Source organism: Odocoileus virginianus, chromosome 4 (assembly GCF_023699985.2).
Source record: "Odocoileus virginianus isolate 20LAN1187 ecotype Illinois chromosome 4, Ovbor_1.2, whole genome shotgun sequence".
NCBI classification, from domain to species: Eukaryota; Metazoa; Chordata; class Mammalia; order Artiodactyla; family Cervidae; genus Odocoileus; species Odocoileus virginianus.
Window position 1 is genome coordinate 23692297 of NC_069677.1, and position 16933 is coordinate 23709229.

The 16933-nt window shown below is 43.9% G+C and overlaps 1 protein-coding gene across 4 annotated transcripts in view; it reads right to left on the bottom strand.

Annotated features, from left to right (window-relative positions):
• Positions 1-663: 663 nt before the first annotated feature.
• The window catches only part of MAP3K13 (mitogen-activated protein kinase kinase kinase 13), a 152636-nt gene continuing 136366 nt past the window's right edge, over positions 664-16933 (bottom strand). For all 4 annotated transcript variants that reach the window (XM_020870677.2, XM_020870678.2, XM_070466282.1 and 1 more), the window contains 7 exons: positions 16478-16587; positions 15599-15715; positions 14308-14445; positions 10323-11109; positions 7552-7622; positions 5168-5465; positions 664-3780 (listed from right to left, as the gene is read on the bottom strand). In XM_020870677.2, the coding sequence (XP_020726336.2) occupies positions 3679-3780; positions 5168-5465; positions 7552-7622; positions 10323-11109; positions 14308-14445; positions 15599-15715; positions 16478-16587 (1623 nt within the window). In that variant the 3' untranslated portion in view covers positions 664-3678. The remainder of the gene's footprint in view (positions 3781-5167; positions 5466-7551; positions 7623-10322; positions 11110-14307; positions 14446-15598; positions 15716-16477; positions 16588-16933) is intronic.

Below are 16933 nucleotides of genomic sequence, written 5' to 3' on the forward strand. Positions count from 1 at the left end.
TAAATATCTAAACTTGAAGTAGGTCATACCAAACCATCTTACAACACAGCTAGCTAGCTCTTCACCTCCCTGGGAAGGTGTTTGCCACAATCTAACAAACAGATCTAAACTTTAGCAGTGGTAAAGTCTATTTTAACTTCAAAGGAGATGCAGGCTTTAGCAGTGGTAAGGTCTATTATAACTTCAAAGGGGATGCAGGCTTCTCAGTCCCTCTGCTAAGCAATTTTAAGAGGAATTGTTGTTCAGAGGACATGATCTAGAAATAGATGCGAATCAGAATCAAATGCTCATCTGCAACACAAATTAAAACTCATTATCTTGCAGTCAGTCAAAACCAGATGCTAAATGAATGTGGAATTCATCCCAAGGGGGTTAAACTTTTGATCGACACTGAAGCTTGAAATCATAGTCCTGGAAGTTTCCTTAAAGTGCTCTTGCCAAGTTGTCAAACTGAAGAATTAGCTCTTAAAATTCCCTGAGCTCTTCATTCCACACTCTTCAGATGACTGTGGAGTTGTTCTCAAAGAAACACACACCAATTCAAAACTGTCCTGGTTACTTCAAAACAGGCAGTGAAGGGCGGCCTGGGATAGAGAAGGTATTTCTCTAAAGACACTGTTCTTCTCTGAAGCCTCTATAGTCACTTCTACTAAAGAAAATAAGTAAAATGTTCAATGTGGAACTTTATTCAGCTCTTGACCATACAGTGAATGACTTGAAGATTCAACACTGTCTGTGGCCCTAACATGCTCTTAACAGTCAATCCAGTTAGATATATGGCATTATCATGACAGACAGTCCAGATGGGAATTCAAAAGGTATCAAAATGATGAGGTATTGGAGTGGATTTTCCAGGAAGATCATCATTGAAAGGGATAAGACACGCTGACCTTCATGTTTCTCTTTGGCCACTATAGGTGGGCTAGGCTTGGACAAGCTGAAGGGTCAGTGTTTTATGTTGGACAGAAAGAGGACACAGAGTTGTAGCCTCTCTGTTCTCAGAAGTAATGAGCCAGAGAGATTCACAGTACAGTGTTGTCTGAAGTCAGAGGATGAAAAATACGGGCTTTAAAAGGTGCCTTTCCAGCTCTGTGACTAACAGACTAGGCCTCAGGCTAGAACTTTTCTAATCATCACCACAGCTAGGCATTTTCTTTTTTTTGGTCATGCCATCTATTTCCGTTTTTTTAGTCTCCTAACTAGGAGGAAAAAAGGTTGGTTTGATGGGATTTAGCAGGAAGGAGATTACAAACCGTGTTGCCAGTTCTTGAAACTATCTATCCCACAGGCCCCAGGCAGGTTCCCTGTAGGACTGTTTCTCTCAGGGCATTAAATAATTCTCTTGTGCTTCTAATGGATCGCATGATTTTATTTCTTAAGAAACTTGAGAAAGTGTACAGCTTTGGAACTTTGTCCACCACTCAGTCATCTGCCCACCTAGGAGCTTTTGTGATCAAGTCAAAATCACAGCGTTAACCACTGGGCCTCAGGGCAGTACCCGCATCCTCAGATGATTGTTGTTGTACACAGAAAATGAGGGAATACAGCTAAGACGAATACCAGGGAGCTCCCACACGGCAGTTCCATTTTCATTCCTTCATAAAAATCCGTAATAACTCATGGTTAGCAATCAACACAATCACTGTGCTACACCATAAACCGCACCTTCTGATCGACAGAAAATGAGAAGGATAATAATTATTATAAAATAAAATAACAATGATAATAATGCCATAACTTAAGATCTTTCATGTAGTCCAGCTACAGAATTCATACAAAATGGAATAATTTAATGAAACAATACTGCTCTCTGTATAAGTTAAACATTTTCCTTCATCCTACCTAAGAGCTATAAATTATAGACACTAAATTTTAAATCAATGTCTCAACATAAAGTGTAAACAAACTGAGGGATCAAACAAGCAAAAGGAATTGCTCTAAATTCCCTCCTGCTTTTGCTTTTTGGCCGATGCAATCAGTGACACTTGGAGGAGGGCGATGCTTTCACCTGTATTGGAAATGCTTTAATATCTGTGTGTGTAAGTCTTGCCTGATGTCCAATCCGATGCAGTGTCAAAGCGTTTAAACCATCCTCTCTAGGTCTTGAGCCTAGAAAGGGTGTTTGGCAGTGACTAATCTTGGAGACAGAATCTAGGCCAACATCTGTTTTTATATCAAATTCTAGATTAAAATTTCCTTAAAGCTGAGGCACCACGAGATACCTTGGTTTGTTTCTCAGAGCCCATGATCCTGGGGACAGAAAGGACGTCAGGCCTTGGACAATACAAAATCTTTCCAATCTCTGCTTAGCATCAGTTGTTCTTTCTATGAATTTCCAAATCAAATTATTCAAAATTGCATGGAGCCAAATACATTTTACAAGTAGCATTTAACAGAAATGCTATCATGGTGGGGGAGGGGTTGCCTTTTGCAAATTGCCTGTTTTGCCTTTATTCTGATAGTGGCAGTCACTCACGAAAGCTTCTGGGTTTAGAATGAGTTAATACAAACATGGGGTGTGGTCTGGGACTGGACATTGGGCAGACTCACACACCTCCTAGCTGCCTTCCAAGACTGTTCCATTTAAGTCAATAAAACTCTAGAAGACAAACAACCTGGTCCCATGGAGGGGTGATTCCCATCTTCTCCACGTAGTTAAACTGAGACCTTCTGTGAATGTCCTTTCACAGATTGCACATTTGCTTTTCCAACACTGTTGTCTTATCCTCTCTCTTCTGCGGGCTCTCTCTCCCCTGCCCCCCTTCTCCCCTAAAAGAAATAGTCAACAGGTGGGAAGGAAGTAGGATACAGGAAAATGGCACTCAAGTCTGAAAAATCAACACATTGGTCAAAGTAACACACTCGCCAAGGTCATGATACTGACAGCATTAAAAAGCAGAATATTTGTCAAGGACAAGGTTGGACACTATCTCTAAGTCTCACTACCAAATGCTGCTTAAAATTTTTTTAAAAAGATCAGCTTCCACATACACAGTTTTGAACACATGCCATCAAAGACCCTGGATACAAATACCTGGTCGCCAAACTTTCCTAGGTCTTTGCATCACCCATCTGGACAAGCTGGTTGAATTTAGTGTGGTCTGTTCACAAGTTACCTGGAATTGCTTTTCTTTTGCTGCTCTTTGTTTTCTAAAATGCTCAGTATGTCTTGCTTTGGCTCTTCTTCAGTCACTTATGGCCAAAAGAACTGGTCCCCTGTTCAAGTAGCAATAATACCTCCTGGTCCCACAAACTCCCAAGGATGTTGCTCCTAAATTTCACTTTTTTTCTTTCCTCCTTTCGCTCGCTCTCTTTTTTTTTTTTTTCTGCAAGAAATTATTGTCTTTTTCTCTATCATATATAGTTCACTCTTTACAGTACAAAGTGTTAAAATGTCAAAAATAAATATCAATGTTACAGTAGCTAGAATATTCAATAAAATAGATCCCTGCCATTCTTGATTGAAATGTTCAGTGAGACTTAATTTCATTTGGATATTTTTCTCCAGAGATTTGCGAAGTCTCATGTTCCTGTTATTGCAGCTCATTTCTAGGGGTAAGAAAGATGGGGCAGCTCTCCTCCCAGACAAAAAAGCAGGGAGAGAGTGGGAAGAGTCTGGGGGTGGGGTGAATTTGAAATGCCAGTATAGTCATGATCTTCAGGGTGGGTGTTCTTTCATTACCAGGTAGCAGAGCTGTAGTGCTTATTGGTCCTGACTGTGGCATCAGAACACTCCCCATCTGAAGAGTCACAGTCCGATTCTTCAAACTGCATAGGATTCTGCAAAGTCAAGACAACATAAGACCTTAATTCCTTTCTCCAATTACTCAGTAAATGTATTTTGAACACCTCCCATGTGACAGGTCCTGTGCTGGGTTACTGGCTAACATACATGAGACCAGACCCTGTCCTTGTGGGGCTTATGGAGAAAGAAGACTTAGAAAGATGATGATGACAATGATGAAGAAGACAGTGAAAATAGTGCACCACAGCCCCACATACATTGTTCACTATGTTCCAGACACTGCTGTGAGTGCTTTAACACCCATTAAATCCTCTGTGAAATAGAGGCTGTTATCATGCCTGTATATGGGATAAGGGAGCTGACCTACAGAGAGGTTAAGTGGCTTGCCGCCCATCACTCGATGAGTGAGTGGAAAGGCTAAGGTTGGCATCTAGGCAGTCAGACTCCAGGGTCTACACTGCCAAGCATGATGTGACCCATCCTCTGAGAAGGCAGTACTGTATGTTAACTGAAGTGGTACAAGTGCTCTGACAGCACGTAGGGGGCTAGTGCGGACCTGGGGGAGGGACACAGATACCCTCAGCTAGGTTGGGAGATGGGGTCAGAAGTGATGCTTGAGTTGAATCTCAGGGTGAAGGGTTCCTGAGCAGTTTTATGTTTGTGCTTCATTTGGGAGAACTACCCCATTGTGGGAAGCTCTATTATCTCTGTAGTAAGTCCCCTACATACGAATGAGTTCTGTTCTCAGGGCACATTTGTAAGTCCAATTTGTTCATTAAGTCCAACCAAGTTAGCTTAAGTACCCAACTAAAACAATTAGCTATATAGTACTGTACTGTAATAGGTTTATAATACTTTTCACATGAATAATACATAAAAAACCAACACACAAACATAGTACAGTACCCTGCAAAGTACAGTAATACCAGCTATATCACTGCTGTTTTTATGCTTGTTTCCAGACATCCTGGGCTTGAAATATTGATACTGTACCACAGTACTCTATATAGTGCTGTAAAGTTACACAAAAGCACAACCACTAGGAGAAGGATGCACACACATGACAATGTACGCCAGACACAGGAAACAACTTAAGTGACTGGACATGCAAACATGAAAGTTGGCAACTTAAAGGTTCATATATAGGAGACTTACTATACTTCTACTTACTTCATAGAGGAAGTTATTTTATCCTATATGTGTGTGTGTTAGTCACTCAGTTGTGTCTGACTCTTTGCGACCCCATGGACTGTAGCCCGCCAGGCTCATCTGTCCATGGGATTCTCCAGGCAACAATACTGGAGTGGGTTGCCATGCCTTTCTCCATAATTGTAAAGGCCGTAGGGACTTGAGCATGTTCTAACACAAAGACCTCCAGGAAAGGGGACAGTGACGAGAGGAGAAGAGAGGCGAAGACCCCACCTCATAGCCACGTTCCTCCGCACACAGCTTGCCCAGAGACATCTGTGTTTTCACGCGGCGCACGGCACACTCCTTGTCAGAGAGCCCATCCGAATGCGAGGATATCTCAATGGGGATCTCCGGCGTCTGGGACAGCAGGTCATCGAGCTTCTCTGCCAGGCGGTCTTCGAGTTTATCTGCTAACTCATCAGGACTGTTTGAGTGGTCACTGGTATTTCCTTCCTCACCATCAGACACAGAGAAATTCTCAGAGCTAAAGGTGGAATACGACTGGCAGCTGCTGATACAGCGATGGGGCCTAGAACCACAAAGAACCAGAGGAACTTAGTCCTGGGAACAGCTGTTTTTCCTGTCTGTTGGTCGCAGCCTTGGTGGGAGGTGATCTAGTTTTCTGCTTGCCCTGGAGGGAGAGCCAAATCCAGAAAGGTAGAAACTATTTAAAGCAACAGAGAGGGAAATCTGCATTCCCCCTTTCATTTGGTTTTCTATGCTTATGTGGCTCCACGCAACGCCCCAAAGCTGATGGCTACCGCTGGTCTTTGGCGGTACATTTCTCACTGGGTACAGGGGCCTCGGAAGGCTGAGTGCTGTTACCGCCCTGTGGATCAACCCCTAACAGAAATGAGCTTGGAAGGAACGTTGACTCTAGCTGTGGGCACTCTCCAGCAGTAGGTGCTCATTCCAGGTAAAGTCGGGGTTTAGCTCTGACGAGAGACAGTTTCTGGGGAGGGGGGAGGGGATTTACAAAAATTCCTCATTTCTCTCCCATTGTTTACAAAGGAGCCTAGTAAATAAGAATGCTGTTAGCTTACACTGTCTTAAAATAACAAAACAAATAATAAAAATGAAGACTGCCTCTCCCTCTGTCATTGCTTGACCTTCCTGTATTTCTTAGTACAAAGCGATTCCGATAGCCTGTGATCTGAGGTTGGCTGATGACCAGGCCAGGTGATGGGCTGGAGTGATAGCATCAAGGATCCAGATGGAGGAAGCCCAGGTGGGAAAGGGAAGTTAAGGCAGGACTCACACAGCTTCTCAAGGCTGGTAACCCAGGAGGGAGACAGGGGAAGCAAAATCATGAGGTTAAAAACAAAATCTGTATCACAGCAAGAAAGAAAGGTGGGAAGCCATCAGGTGGGCTGAGTTAATGGTGACCAAAGGAACAGATGTTGGAAGTAATTGTGATGCCCGTAAAATGGGGTCAGAGGATGAAAAGACAGCTATCCAGGCTCAATCTCACTGCAGAGGAGAAAACATAGTGTCCAAGGAAACAAGGTAGCAACGGCAATGTGGTAGGAATAACTCAGGGGTGAGAACAGACTTCAATTTTGTGCATGGCATATGGGCCCAGAATACAATCTACTCAAGTATGCAGAGTCCCTTGGTCTCAGGAAATTCCTGGTCTGGGCAGGTGCACAAACCTTCTTGGGGGATACTTACAGTCTTCCTCTTCAGGAACAGAATGCCTATCAGCAGAAAAGGCCTCCTGGGAGGAAAACTCCCTTCCATACTTCTACATGACAGCAGCTGTTAATTCTAGAGGTAGGGGTGTGTGCTGCTTCTTTGGTCCTACAAGCAAAGTTCTTATTGCTGGCTAGGCAGGAGCTGTTTCTAAGGATGGGCTGAAGGAGGATCAACTCATTTAACTATACTTAACCTGGTAAGGTATAAAATCCAAGGCATGGGAAGTGCTATGGATTAAATTGTATCCTCTCCAAATTTATATGTTGAAGCCTTATCTACAATGTGACTGAATTTGGAGATGGGGTCTTTAGGAGGTGTGCGTATGCGCTCAGTCATTTCATTAAGGTTAAATGAGGTCATATGGGTGGGGCCCTAATCTGATAGGACTGTGGCCTTATAAGAAGATGAAGATCTCTCATGCTCTTTCTCTCTCCCCTAGCATGTGAGGACATAGCAGGAAGGCTGCTGTCTGCAAGCCAGGAAGAGAGTTTTCACCAGGAATCTTGGACTTCCCAGCTACAGAATTGGGATAAATTTCTTTTGTTTAAGCCACCTAGTCTGTGGTATTTTGTTACAGCAGCCTGGGCAGACTAATACAAGGAGGTACACTAGAAACCAATAAAATTACCCATAAAACAGGACAGCCATCTCTCATAAACTGCCCACTATATTCTCAATTGTAACCTTGAGTCATATTCATTTTCCCCATCTTTCAGTTCTTATCTAGTGAATTTGGATAAACTAGGATCTGCAGTGCATAGCCAGCTACCAAAATGGCCAACAGGAAACCATGAACACTAGGTCCAAACTTGCCTATAAGTAGCTGTTACAAAGTGGCCTGTTGTGGAACTGGAGGTATGGTAAACTCAGGATTTTCCCTGCTTACACTGAGAGCAATCACATGGGTTTATTGGTTTTACCTCTGTCTTCGTGGAAATTCAACTTCACTATCTACTTCCCCTTCTTCCTCTTCAGAGGAGTCATCTCCACTCTGAGAACAAGGAGAAAAGAGTCTTATATCTCTTTCTTACATTCACACACACATATATGCACACAGAGACCCTGCAAAAGATTTAATTATCATCAGAGGCACCGAGAGGTAGCTTGCTAAGTGTCATTTTTAAAAGCATACCTCTTCATTCATTCATATAGCAACCTTTCCTGGGTGTCCATCTAGGCCTTGCACTAGATGCTGGAGGATGTATAGAACTGGGTAAGGCTGGGTTATCTTTGCCCTCAGGGAGGTGAAGCTTCCATGAGAATATCCACAGGTGAGTAATCAGGAGGGGAAACTAGAGAAGAGGTCTTAGATTTGGGGGTGTTCTCTTGTAACCACTGTCACTAGTGGTTTAGTCTAGGCTCTGACATAGAGACTTCAACAAGAGGTGATCTTTCAGTTCTTCAAAGCCCAACAACTACTTCCCCTCTTTATGTAACAATCACTTTTCCCCTAGTATTATAGCTATTATGCTTACATCATCTCTACTACTAAGACATACATCATTTAAGGTCAGATCCCATCTTGTTCTGTTGTATTCCTCCTCTACCATTAACACAACACTGCATACAAAGTAGATGCTTAATATATGAATGAGTCAGCACATAGGCATGGGTAAGAGAGTCCTGGTTGGGACATCTGAGGCCCCATCACTGCTTGGGCTCTGTGCTTGATCTGGAAGGGTGTGTAAGTGTCTTATCTAAGAACACAATCTTCCCTTGAGGGAAGATTCTATTTCCCTTCCAGGGCACAGGAACAGCCCCACTTAAGATCAACCATCAATAACCACAGCACCATGATGCACAGGATTACAACAATCCCTTGGGAGGTGAGTAAAGTGGGTCCAAATAACTGTACCAAAAATTGAGCATAATTTGTTACACAATCACTTCTGTTGTTTATGTTTCATTTTTTTGGCCATGAGGCATGCAGGATCATAACTCCCTGACCAGGGATCAAACCTGCACCACCTGTGTTGGAAGGCTAAGTCTTAACCACTGGACCATCAGGGAAGTTGGACGGATAATTTATTTTTAAAGTCTGTTCTAATAATCTATCACTTTTACCCATTTGTCTCCTGATATGTGTTTTGAATAGGGAAGACAGGGATGGAGTTATTCTGCCTGTGAAGACAAGCAGGTCCCCCTAGAGCACTCCTGGGAGCGGATCTCAGCAGAGAGAGGTTGAGCTACCCTGTGGGAGCATGGTTCTAGGGAGGCCAAATGTGTGAGCAGTGTGTTCCGTGGCCTGCAGATCCACAGATGCCTCAAAATGGCACCAGAAGAGTTCAAAGATACATGTTACTTGGAAGTGGACTGGGGAGTGTGGGCTGATGGGTTTCTTCTGGGGGTGATGAAAAGATTCTAAAGTCAGTTGTGCTGATAGCGGCACAACTCTGAATAGAAAGAACTGAGTTGTACACTTTAAATGAGAGAACTGTATGGTAAGTGAATTATATCTTAATAAAGATGCTACCAAAATATATGTTACTAGCCACAGGGGTCAGAGCTGTAGAGAATGAATTAGCCCAAATCCACTGCACTACCTGAAACACGATGTATCCCTGGGAATTCTCAGTAAGTAGCAGCATTGTGTGTGGAGGAAGAAGCACTGTCTCAAAGCTGAGACAGTGGCCCTCAGCTTCTTTCCTAGGAAATGTCTAGTTGACCAAAACATGCTCATTTGCATTTCAGACACTTTCCTTACTTCAACAGAACTCCCGATGAATGAAGATGATGTGAAACGACGGTTAGAACTGGGTGGGTGTTTTCTATGTGCTAAACACTTATATAGTGTTATTTTTAACTCATTAGCAAGATGAGCTCATATTTTTGGAATGTTGCTGTATGCCAGATTCTAAATTCTTTACGTATTAACTCATTTAATCTTCACATCAGTCAGTGAGGCAGGGTCCACTACTAGCCCCGTTTTATAGATTAGAAACCGATGCTCAGAAAGGTACTAAGTGGAAGAGCCTGGCTTTGAACTCAGGTCTGACTACCAAGCTTGTGCTCTTACATGAGGTAGGAGAGTTAGTCGGCCTCCCAGCTAATAAACCACAGATAGCCAGTGGGTGAGGAGGAAAGGAATAGATTTCAGTGACTGAGAACTGGCTGGGTCTTTATGGTTAATAATGAAGGTGATGTTTTTCTAAAATATACTGGGAAGAAAGTGAGTTCTATGGGGGTGAATAAATGTTATTTTTAAAAGGCAGTATGGTCAAATAGGTGAGGGAAACACTGGCTTAAAGGAGGTTACTGCACTATTTCTCAAAGCCTAGGATTTGTTAAACGTGTACTTAGGAATCTCCGAGAGGGAAGGAAAGATATGGTTTTGTTTCCCAAATCTGTTTTATAATGGGATCCTTCCTTCTTGCAACATCCTTAGGACTAGGCTAAGATAGTGGATTCCAACCTATTTTGATTACGTAGCCTTAATATACAGCTATTTTTCTACTTATAAATTATATGTACTTGAATCATTGCCCTGATTCAGGAGTTGTATTCTTTAGTCTATCACCTAAGCAGTGTGGAAAGTATTAAAAGCAAAAATACTGCTATTTGTGCTTTTGTTATCTCATCCTTTTACAAAATGCATACTTTCTATATACATTCTATAATGCATAGCATATAATAGGCTTCAATATTCCTCAAAGGCAGTGACACACGGCTGCTGTGTGTCATTATACCTTACCTTCTGAAGTGGCCTTGTTTTGCGAGGTAGCACTGGGGGAGTGATGTGATGAGAGGCGCCAAGGGATGATGCAGACCGACAACCGCTGAATTCATTTTCTTCCATTTTCTTAGAACCCTGGGCATTTTCTGAGAGGGGATTGTGTGCTGGTGGCTTGAAAAGGTTGGGGCTCCTCCCCACCGGCTCGGCCGAGGGGACGGCTAGGGACCCATGCTGTTCTGGCCTGCACTGAAGGCAGGGGTCATAGGGGTCAGCCTGACAACAGCCCCAGGGGCCAGCCTGGCCCTTGTCAGGCTCAGAACTTCTCCAACAATCTGCCGCCATGGCCGTGGAGATGAGGTCAGGGCTAGAGCCAGGCATCTGTCTTTGAGCGTGGTTGCTGAGTGGGCTCCGCAGGGCTGCTGCGGGGCCAAAGTACCTCAGGTTGTTGGCGCAGGTGGCAATGTCCTGTCCGTGCATATTGAGTCTGGGATGATGACTCTGCGACACGGCAGGTGGGGGCTGCTGGTATTGCTGCTGCAGAGGATTATGGTGCTGGGGAGAAGGGTACTGGGGCTCAGCTTGGTGGAGGGAAGCGGGATGGGGTGAATCCTCCTGGGATGGCTGGTTTTTCAAGATGGCCGCAAAGTCACTGTGGCTGCCTCGGCTGTTTCCGCGTCGGTGGCGTGGTTTGCTCCGATATCGGCTCTTGCTGCTGGAGGAGGACAGTTTGGGACTTCCGGATAAAGGGGATGCCGTGGGAGCCACTTCCACACTGGGGATGCCTTCAGATCTCAACAGATCTGGCCTGCAAGGAAAGAACAGGTTTGGTTTTAAACATATGAAAACTCATTCAGGTTTGAGGAAATGTATCCCAGGTCTGGTGGTTGCCAGAGGTGGGGTGACGGGACTTAGGGGGTGGGCGATATGGGTGAAGGGGATCAAAAAGTACCAACTTCCAATTATGATACAAATAAGTCACGGGATGTAACAGCATGGTAACTGAGGTTAACAATACTCTGTTGTGTATTTGAAAGTTGCTAAGAGTAAATGGGGCTTCCCAGGTGATGCTAGTGGTAAAGAACCTACCTGCCAATGCAGGAGATGTGGGTTTGATTCCTGGGTAGGGAAAATGCCCTGGAGGAAGGCATGGCAACCCACTGCAGTATTCTTGCCTGAAGAATCCCATGGACAGAGGATCTACTGGTGGGCTATAGTCCACAGGGTCACAAAGAGTTGGACACAACTGAAGCGATTTAGCATGCAAGTATGCATGCACAGGAGAGTAAATCTTAAAAGTTCTCATCACAAGAAAAAAATTTGTAACTATGTATGGTGATGGATGTTAACTGAACTTATTGTGGTGATCATTTTGCAATATATACGTATGTTGAATCATTATGCCATACACGTGAAATTAATATAATGGTATATGTCAATTTCATCTTAAAAATCCCAAACCCAGAACAGCTGAAGAGAGGTAGGAAAGCAGAAGCCCCTGCCACCCCCAACAAGGCTCTGGCTCCTCATCCTCTCTCCCCTCACAGCGGTCTCAAAGACACCTCTATTCAGGCCCCAGGGGGTCCCAGACCTTGCAGGGAAACTGCAGGTGCAGTCCTGCCTTCATCCTATGTGATGAGGAAGCCAAACCCAGACCATATTGGCTCCTGGTCTCACAGCTCATTACTGGTAGAATCTATACAAACAGTCTCTCCTAATTGCCAGTCTGGCTTGTTGGACAGTCAGAGTACAGCCTGAAGGTATGTACAGATCACCTGGGAGCTTGTTAAAATGACTGCATAGGTCTGGGATGGGACCTCAAAGCCTGCCTTTCTAACATGCTTTCAGATGATCTCAACTGAGGACCACATTTTGAAGAACCAGGCCTCACAGCAAATCAGTAGGCATCAGGCAGTAGGAGATGGTTTTTTCTTCTCTTCCAGGAGAAGTTCAGTTAAAGACTTGTCTTAGTACAGAAGTTCCAGGTGTCACCAGTATATGATGAGGTAGATAGGGTACTGTGGGGTTATCAACATCTTCCTGTCTCAGATTCGCAGCCCTGTGGTCAGTTTGCCAACCTGTGCCACAGACAGCATCTGGGGAGGTTCTGGGGCTCCCTACTGAGGAGAGAGCCCTCCAAGGCCCAGTGAGGGCATCTATCAATATTTATGCAGTAACTGGTTATGGCAGGAACTAATAGAGAACTTAGGTGAAAGTGTTCTAAGACAGTTGCTGCTCAACCTGGCAGTGCAAAATCACAGAATAACACTGATACAGCACTTCCAAGTTTACAAAGCACTTCACAATATACGAAATACCACCTTCCTACTATTGCAATACCCATTTTACAGATGAGAGCACCGAGGATCAGAGAGGTTAGTTGGCTTGTGTCCATCACAAACCTAGGAAATGGTAGAACAGCTTGAAGCCAAGTCTTTGGACGCCAAGGAACAGTTCTCCCCCCATTCCAAGCTTCTCCATGTTACGAGGCATTTAAACTATCTTATTAGACTATACTCAATTGTGATGGGCTTGGTGGATCCATCATTGTTCATCTTTTCCTGTCCCTAACTAAACACAAACTGAGGCTAAAAGATAGTGGATAGTTTCTCCTCTCTGATCGCCTCAGAGGGCACTGGCCTGCTGACTTGATAATCACCGGACTGTCCAAATAATCTGAAACATAAATCCTTCAAAATGCAATCAATATAACTCTCTGAAGCTCTAGTACCCACTCTGAGTTGCCTTTCTAGACAAGTTCAGCTCATTGACTAAGCATCTACTGGTGCTGTCAAACTTTCAAACACGTTTCCACAACTGAAATAAAAGTAAACACGAGCTCATACTGTGAAAAATGAAATAGCACTACTTTCTCCCAAAGTGCTTGGTGTTTTAGCTGTTGGCAGACTGCGGAGAAGAGCCAGCAGGTGAAGGCTGTGCCTAGTTCTATACCAAAAGAAGGGAGGTGGTAGGATTCCTGGAGGGGTTTGCTAGGTGCCAACTGAAAACAATTTCTCTAGAGCTTACCAGAAGATGGTCAGGCGTGGTAAGTAAAAGCAAAGCTGGGATTAATCCATGTAGTTATCCCTCAGTGGTTTAGATTCATATTAGTCAGGCTGTGCTGGGATGGTCACTGTTCTGAAAGTCTTAAAATACATGCTTGGTTTGCATTTTCTCACTACCTTTATTCTTACTGCATTTATCCCAATCTCACTGATGGGTTTACACGCAGATTAAGGCACATTTCTTTCTTTTTCATTAACTTAGGATTGGGTCACCACTCCATTCATTGGGAGGAGTTCCTCTAGCAGAGACTTAAAAAACTGACTAGAAGAGCATTCTAACATTAAACTAGCAAGGAAAATGTGTTGTAATTAGGGGAAAGGGCATCTTGAAAAAAGTTAAAAACTTTTTTTTTTGGAACAACTGTGGTTTCCTAGGTAATTTCACACAGTGTCTTATTTAAACCTCACAAAAGTTCCACACAGGAGTGGGATGAGGGGAACTAGATGATTAGATATAGGTAATTATCAAAGTGCCTTCTTTTGTTCTGGTGGTGGATTTACAGGCACTTATTACATTATTAAAAAGAACTAAGTAAATGAATAAATAAAAGTGGGACATATACAGACCCATGATGCATATTATAGAAAACTCAATTCTGTGCACTAGGGGGTCAAGAAAAGAAAAGGAAAGTACACCATTTTACCACTGGCACTGAGAGAGATCAACCGACATATTCCAAATCACACAGCTTCTAATAGGATTTGAATCCAGGCCTGTCTGGCCCCCACTTCATTTCTCTTCACTGTTCCATGCTAAGATAATAAATATTGATGCCTTAGACAGTAATAACTGGATTCTGGGAGTCCAGGACATACTCTCTCCCACTTCCCTACTCTGTATCCAGAGGCAATACCATGTGGCCACATTCACCATCATCTGATAATGTATTTTAGGGGAATACTTCCCCACTTATCTGAATAGTGTCAGTATAGATGCTCACCGCTTGGCCTGCATCCCAGGTCTGTGAGGCATGCCTTTCTTCTTCATAAGCTTCTCCATGGCATTGGGGTGGATTATTGGACGGACAGGATGTCGTTTGTAGGTCCCAGGATACTTCTTCTCCACGGCCTGCTCACGCCTGAAGAATGAAAGAAAAGGCCACATCTCAGTCTTGCCTGGAGAATCCTATGGACAGAGAAGCCTGGCAGGCTCCAGTCCATGGGGTCACAAGAGTCGGACATGACTTGGTGACTAAACCACCACCAACCAGTCACCCCAGACAGAAAAGGTGGGCAGAATGTTTTCACAGGTTTACTCCATCCACAGAGTCTGGCCACACTGAACAGATATAGGTTATCTGAATAATAAGGCTGCTCTTCAGGTTAAAAAGGAAGAAAAAACAAAACTAAATTCAGACTAACCTGACTTCATTTTTTTTTCTTCAGCTTGCAGATGGGACTCGGAGGCCAACCTTCCCTTCCCCTGACATGCCTCGTGAGATACCAAGCAAAGGTTGAAGTCCTACTTATTTTCAGGAGCTGCTATTAGTCAGGACCCCAGAGTTTCTTGCCATTCTCAGGAAAACACTGAACCATTTGCAGCAGTTGCTTTTCTTCCCTAGGGGATGGTAAGCTCCCACTTATCCACACCAAGCTCCTCCTGAAATGAAGACCCCCTTCCCTGAGCCACTAGGTAGGTTGAAACTGCAAAGTGCACGGTCCCCTAGAACCAGCTCTGTGGTGACTCCACTCAAATTGAGCCCCACCAGGGCAGGGACCTGTGCCTGGAACATCCCCCAAGCAATGTTGGGTGGATGAATAACATAGTCACCAGTTTTGAGTAGCAGTAACCTGGGCAACCAGTCCATCCTAAAGGAGATCAGTCCTGGGTGTTCATTGGAAGGACTGATGCTGAAGCTGAAACTCCAATACTTTAGCCACCTCATGCGAAGAGTTGACTCATTGGAAAAGACCCTGATGCTGGGCGGGATTGGGGGCAGGAGGAGAAGGGGACGACATGAGGATGAGAGGCTGGATGAGACGGATGAGATGAGATGATGAGGATGAGATGGCTGGATGGCATCACCAACTCGATGGACATGAGTTTGAGTAAGCTCCGGGAGTTGGTGATGGACAGGGAGGCCTGGCGTGCTGTGATTCATCGGGTCGCAAAGAGTTGGACACGACTGAGCGACTGAACTGAACTGAACCGACTGAACCTGGACGAGTATTACATCTTGGCCGACTGATAGACCCAAATCAATCAGGACAAATAGTGGTCCAGGTACGTACTTGATGAGCTCCTTCTCCCGCATCTCTAGCTGCAGCATGATGGCACTCAGTTCCATGTACAAATTATTAGCCCGCTCAAGTTTCCTCTCATAGTGCTCACGAATATCCAAAGCATGCCTATCAAAGAAAACACAGGAGCAGCGAAGCTAATGAATATGGGGGAGAGCCAGAGTCAGCTCTAATGAAATAAGAACCGGATGGTTTATCTCAAAAGCACTTGCCCAAGGGCCCTCTAAATTTAAGGCTCACTTGTCTGATGCAGTGACACAGACAAGGTGGAGTGGGAGATGAGAAGTCCAAGTTTGCCACTTAGTTGATTGTTAAGGGCCATATCCACTCATACAGAATAGCCAGGAGGTAAAATCTGAGTGCAATTTATGTATAATTTATAGCCTTTGTCCATGCACTGTTTGGCAATATCTTAAGAATACGCTACATGTTAAGGGAAATACACAGTTAAAGCTAAAACGATAATCCCTCATTTATACTTATCCATGGTATAGATCTTGTCTAATCTAGTGGTTATCTGTGTTCTATCCCTTAATAGATTATAAGCATCTTGGGGTCAGGGACTACCTCTTATAAATTTCTGATCTTTCATGTTACCTAGGGCAGCAACTGAATAAACAAATAGCATTGCTCCAGGGATCTGTGTTGCAGAGATACGATACAGGAAGATAACAGAGGTGCAGGGAGACAGTAAAAAAGTGATACATGATACAAAGGAGGACCGACTTTCAGGGCAACTTGTAAAGAAAATAACAATAACCAGCAGAGGTGACAGGTGTGTAGGAGATGAAATGATTCACTGCAAGGGTTCCTGTTAAATATCTGAAGACCTGGGAATAAGAAGAAGGGAAGTAGGAGAGGTCGGCTGACCTGAGCTCTTCTCTGCGCCTTCGAATAAGTTCTTCATCTAATCGGTGGATACAGGTTCCTTCACTCTTGATCTTCTCAAAGTGCTTTTTCACTTCTTCTCTCCATTCAGCCTAGGGGAGGACAAATTAGGTTTTATTAACTCCAGGAGTTTTAATCCTTGATATAACCATAGGACCCTGTACAAGACTTCCCCCCACCCACCCCATAAGATTATACTGAAGAGCCTTATAGAATAGATGTGCAATAGTAAACTATCTCACATTAATGTGTCTGCACACCCTACCCAAGTCTTCACCCTATTTTCTGTGTTTAGTCCAATATTCGATGCTGTCTTGGCCCCAAGAGACATTACAGCCAGCATGCTAGCCATCATCTCTGGAATAAAGCAGCTCAGATTTAAGTCAAGATTGTGGTGGAGAAAGCCTGGATAGAAAGAACAGTTCTGATAGCCATATG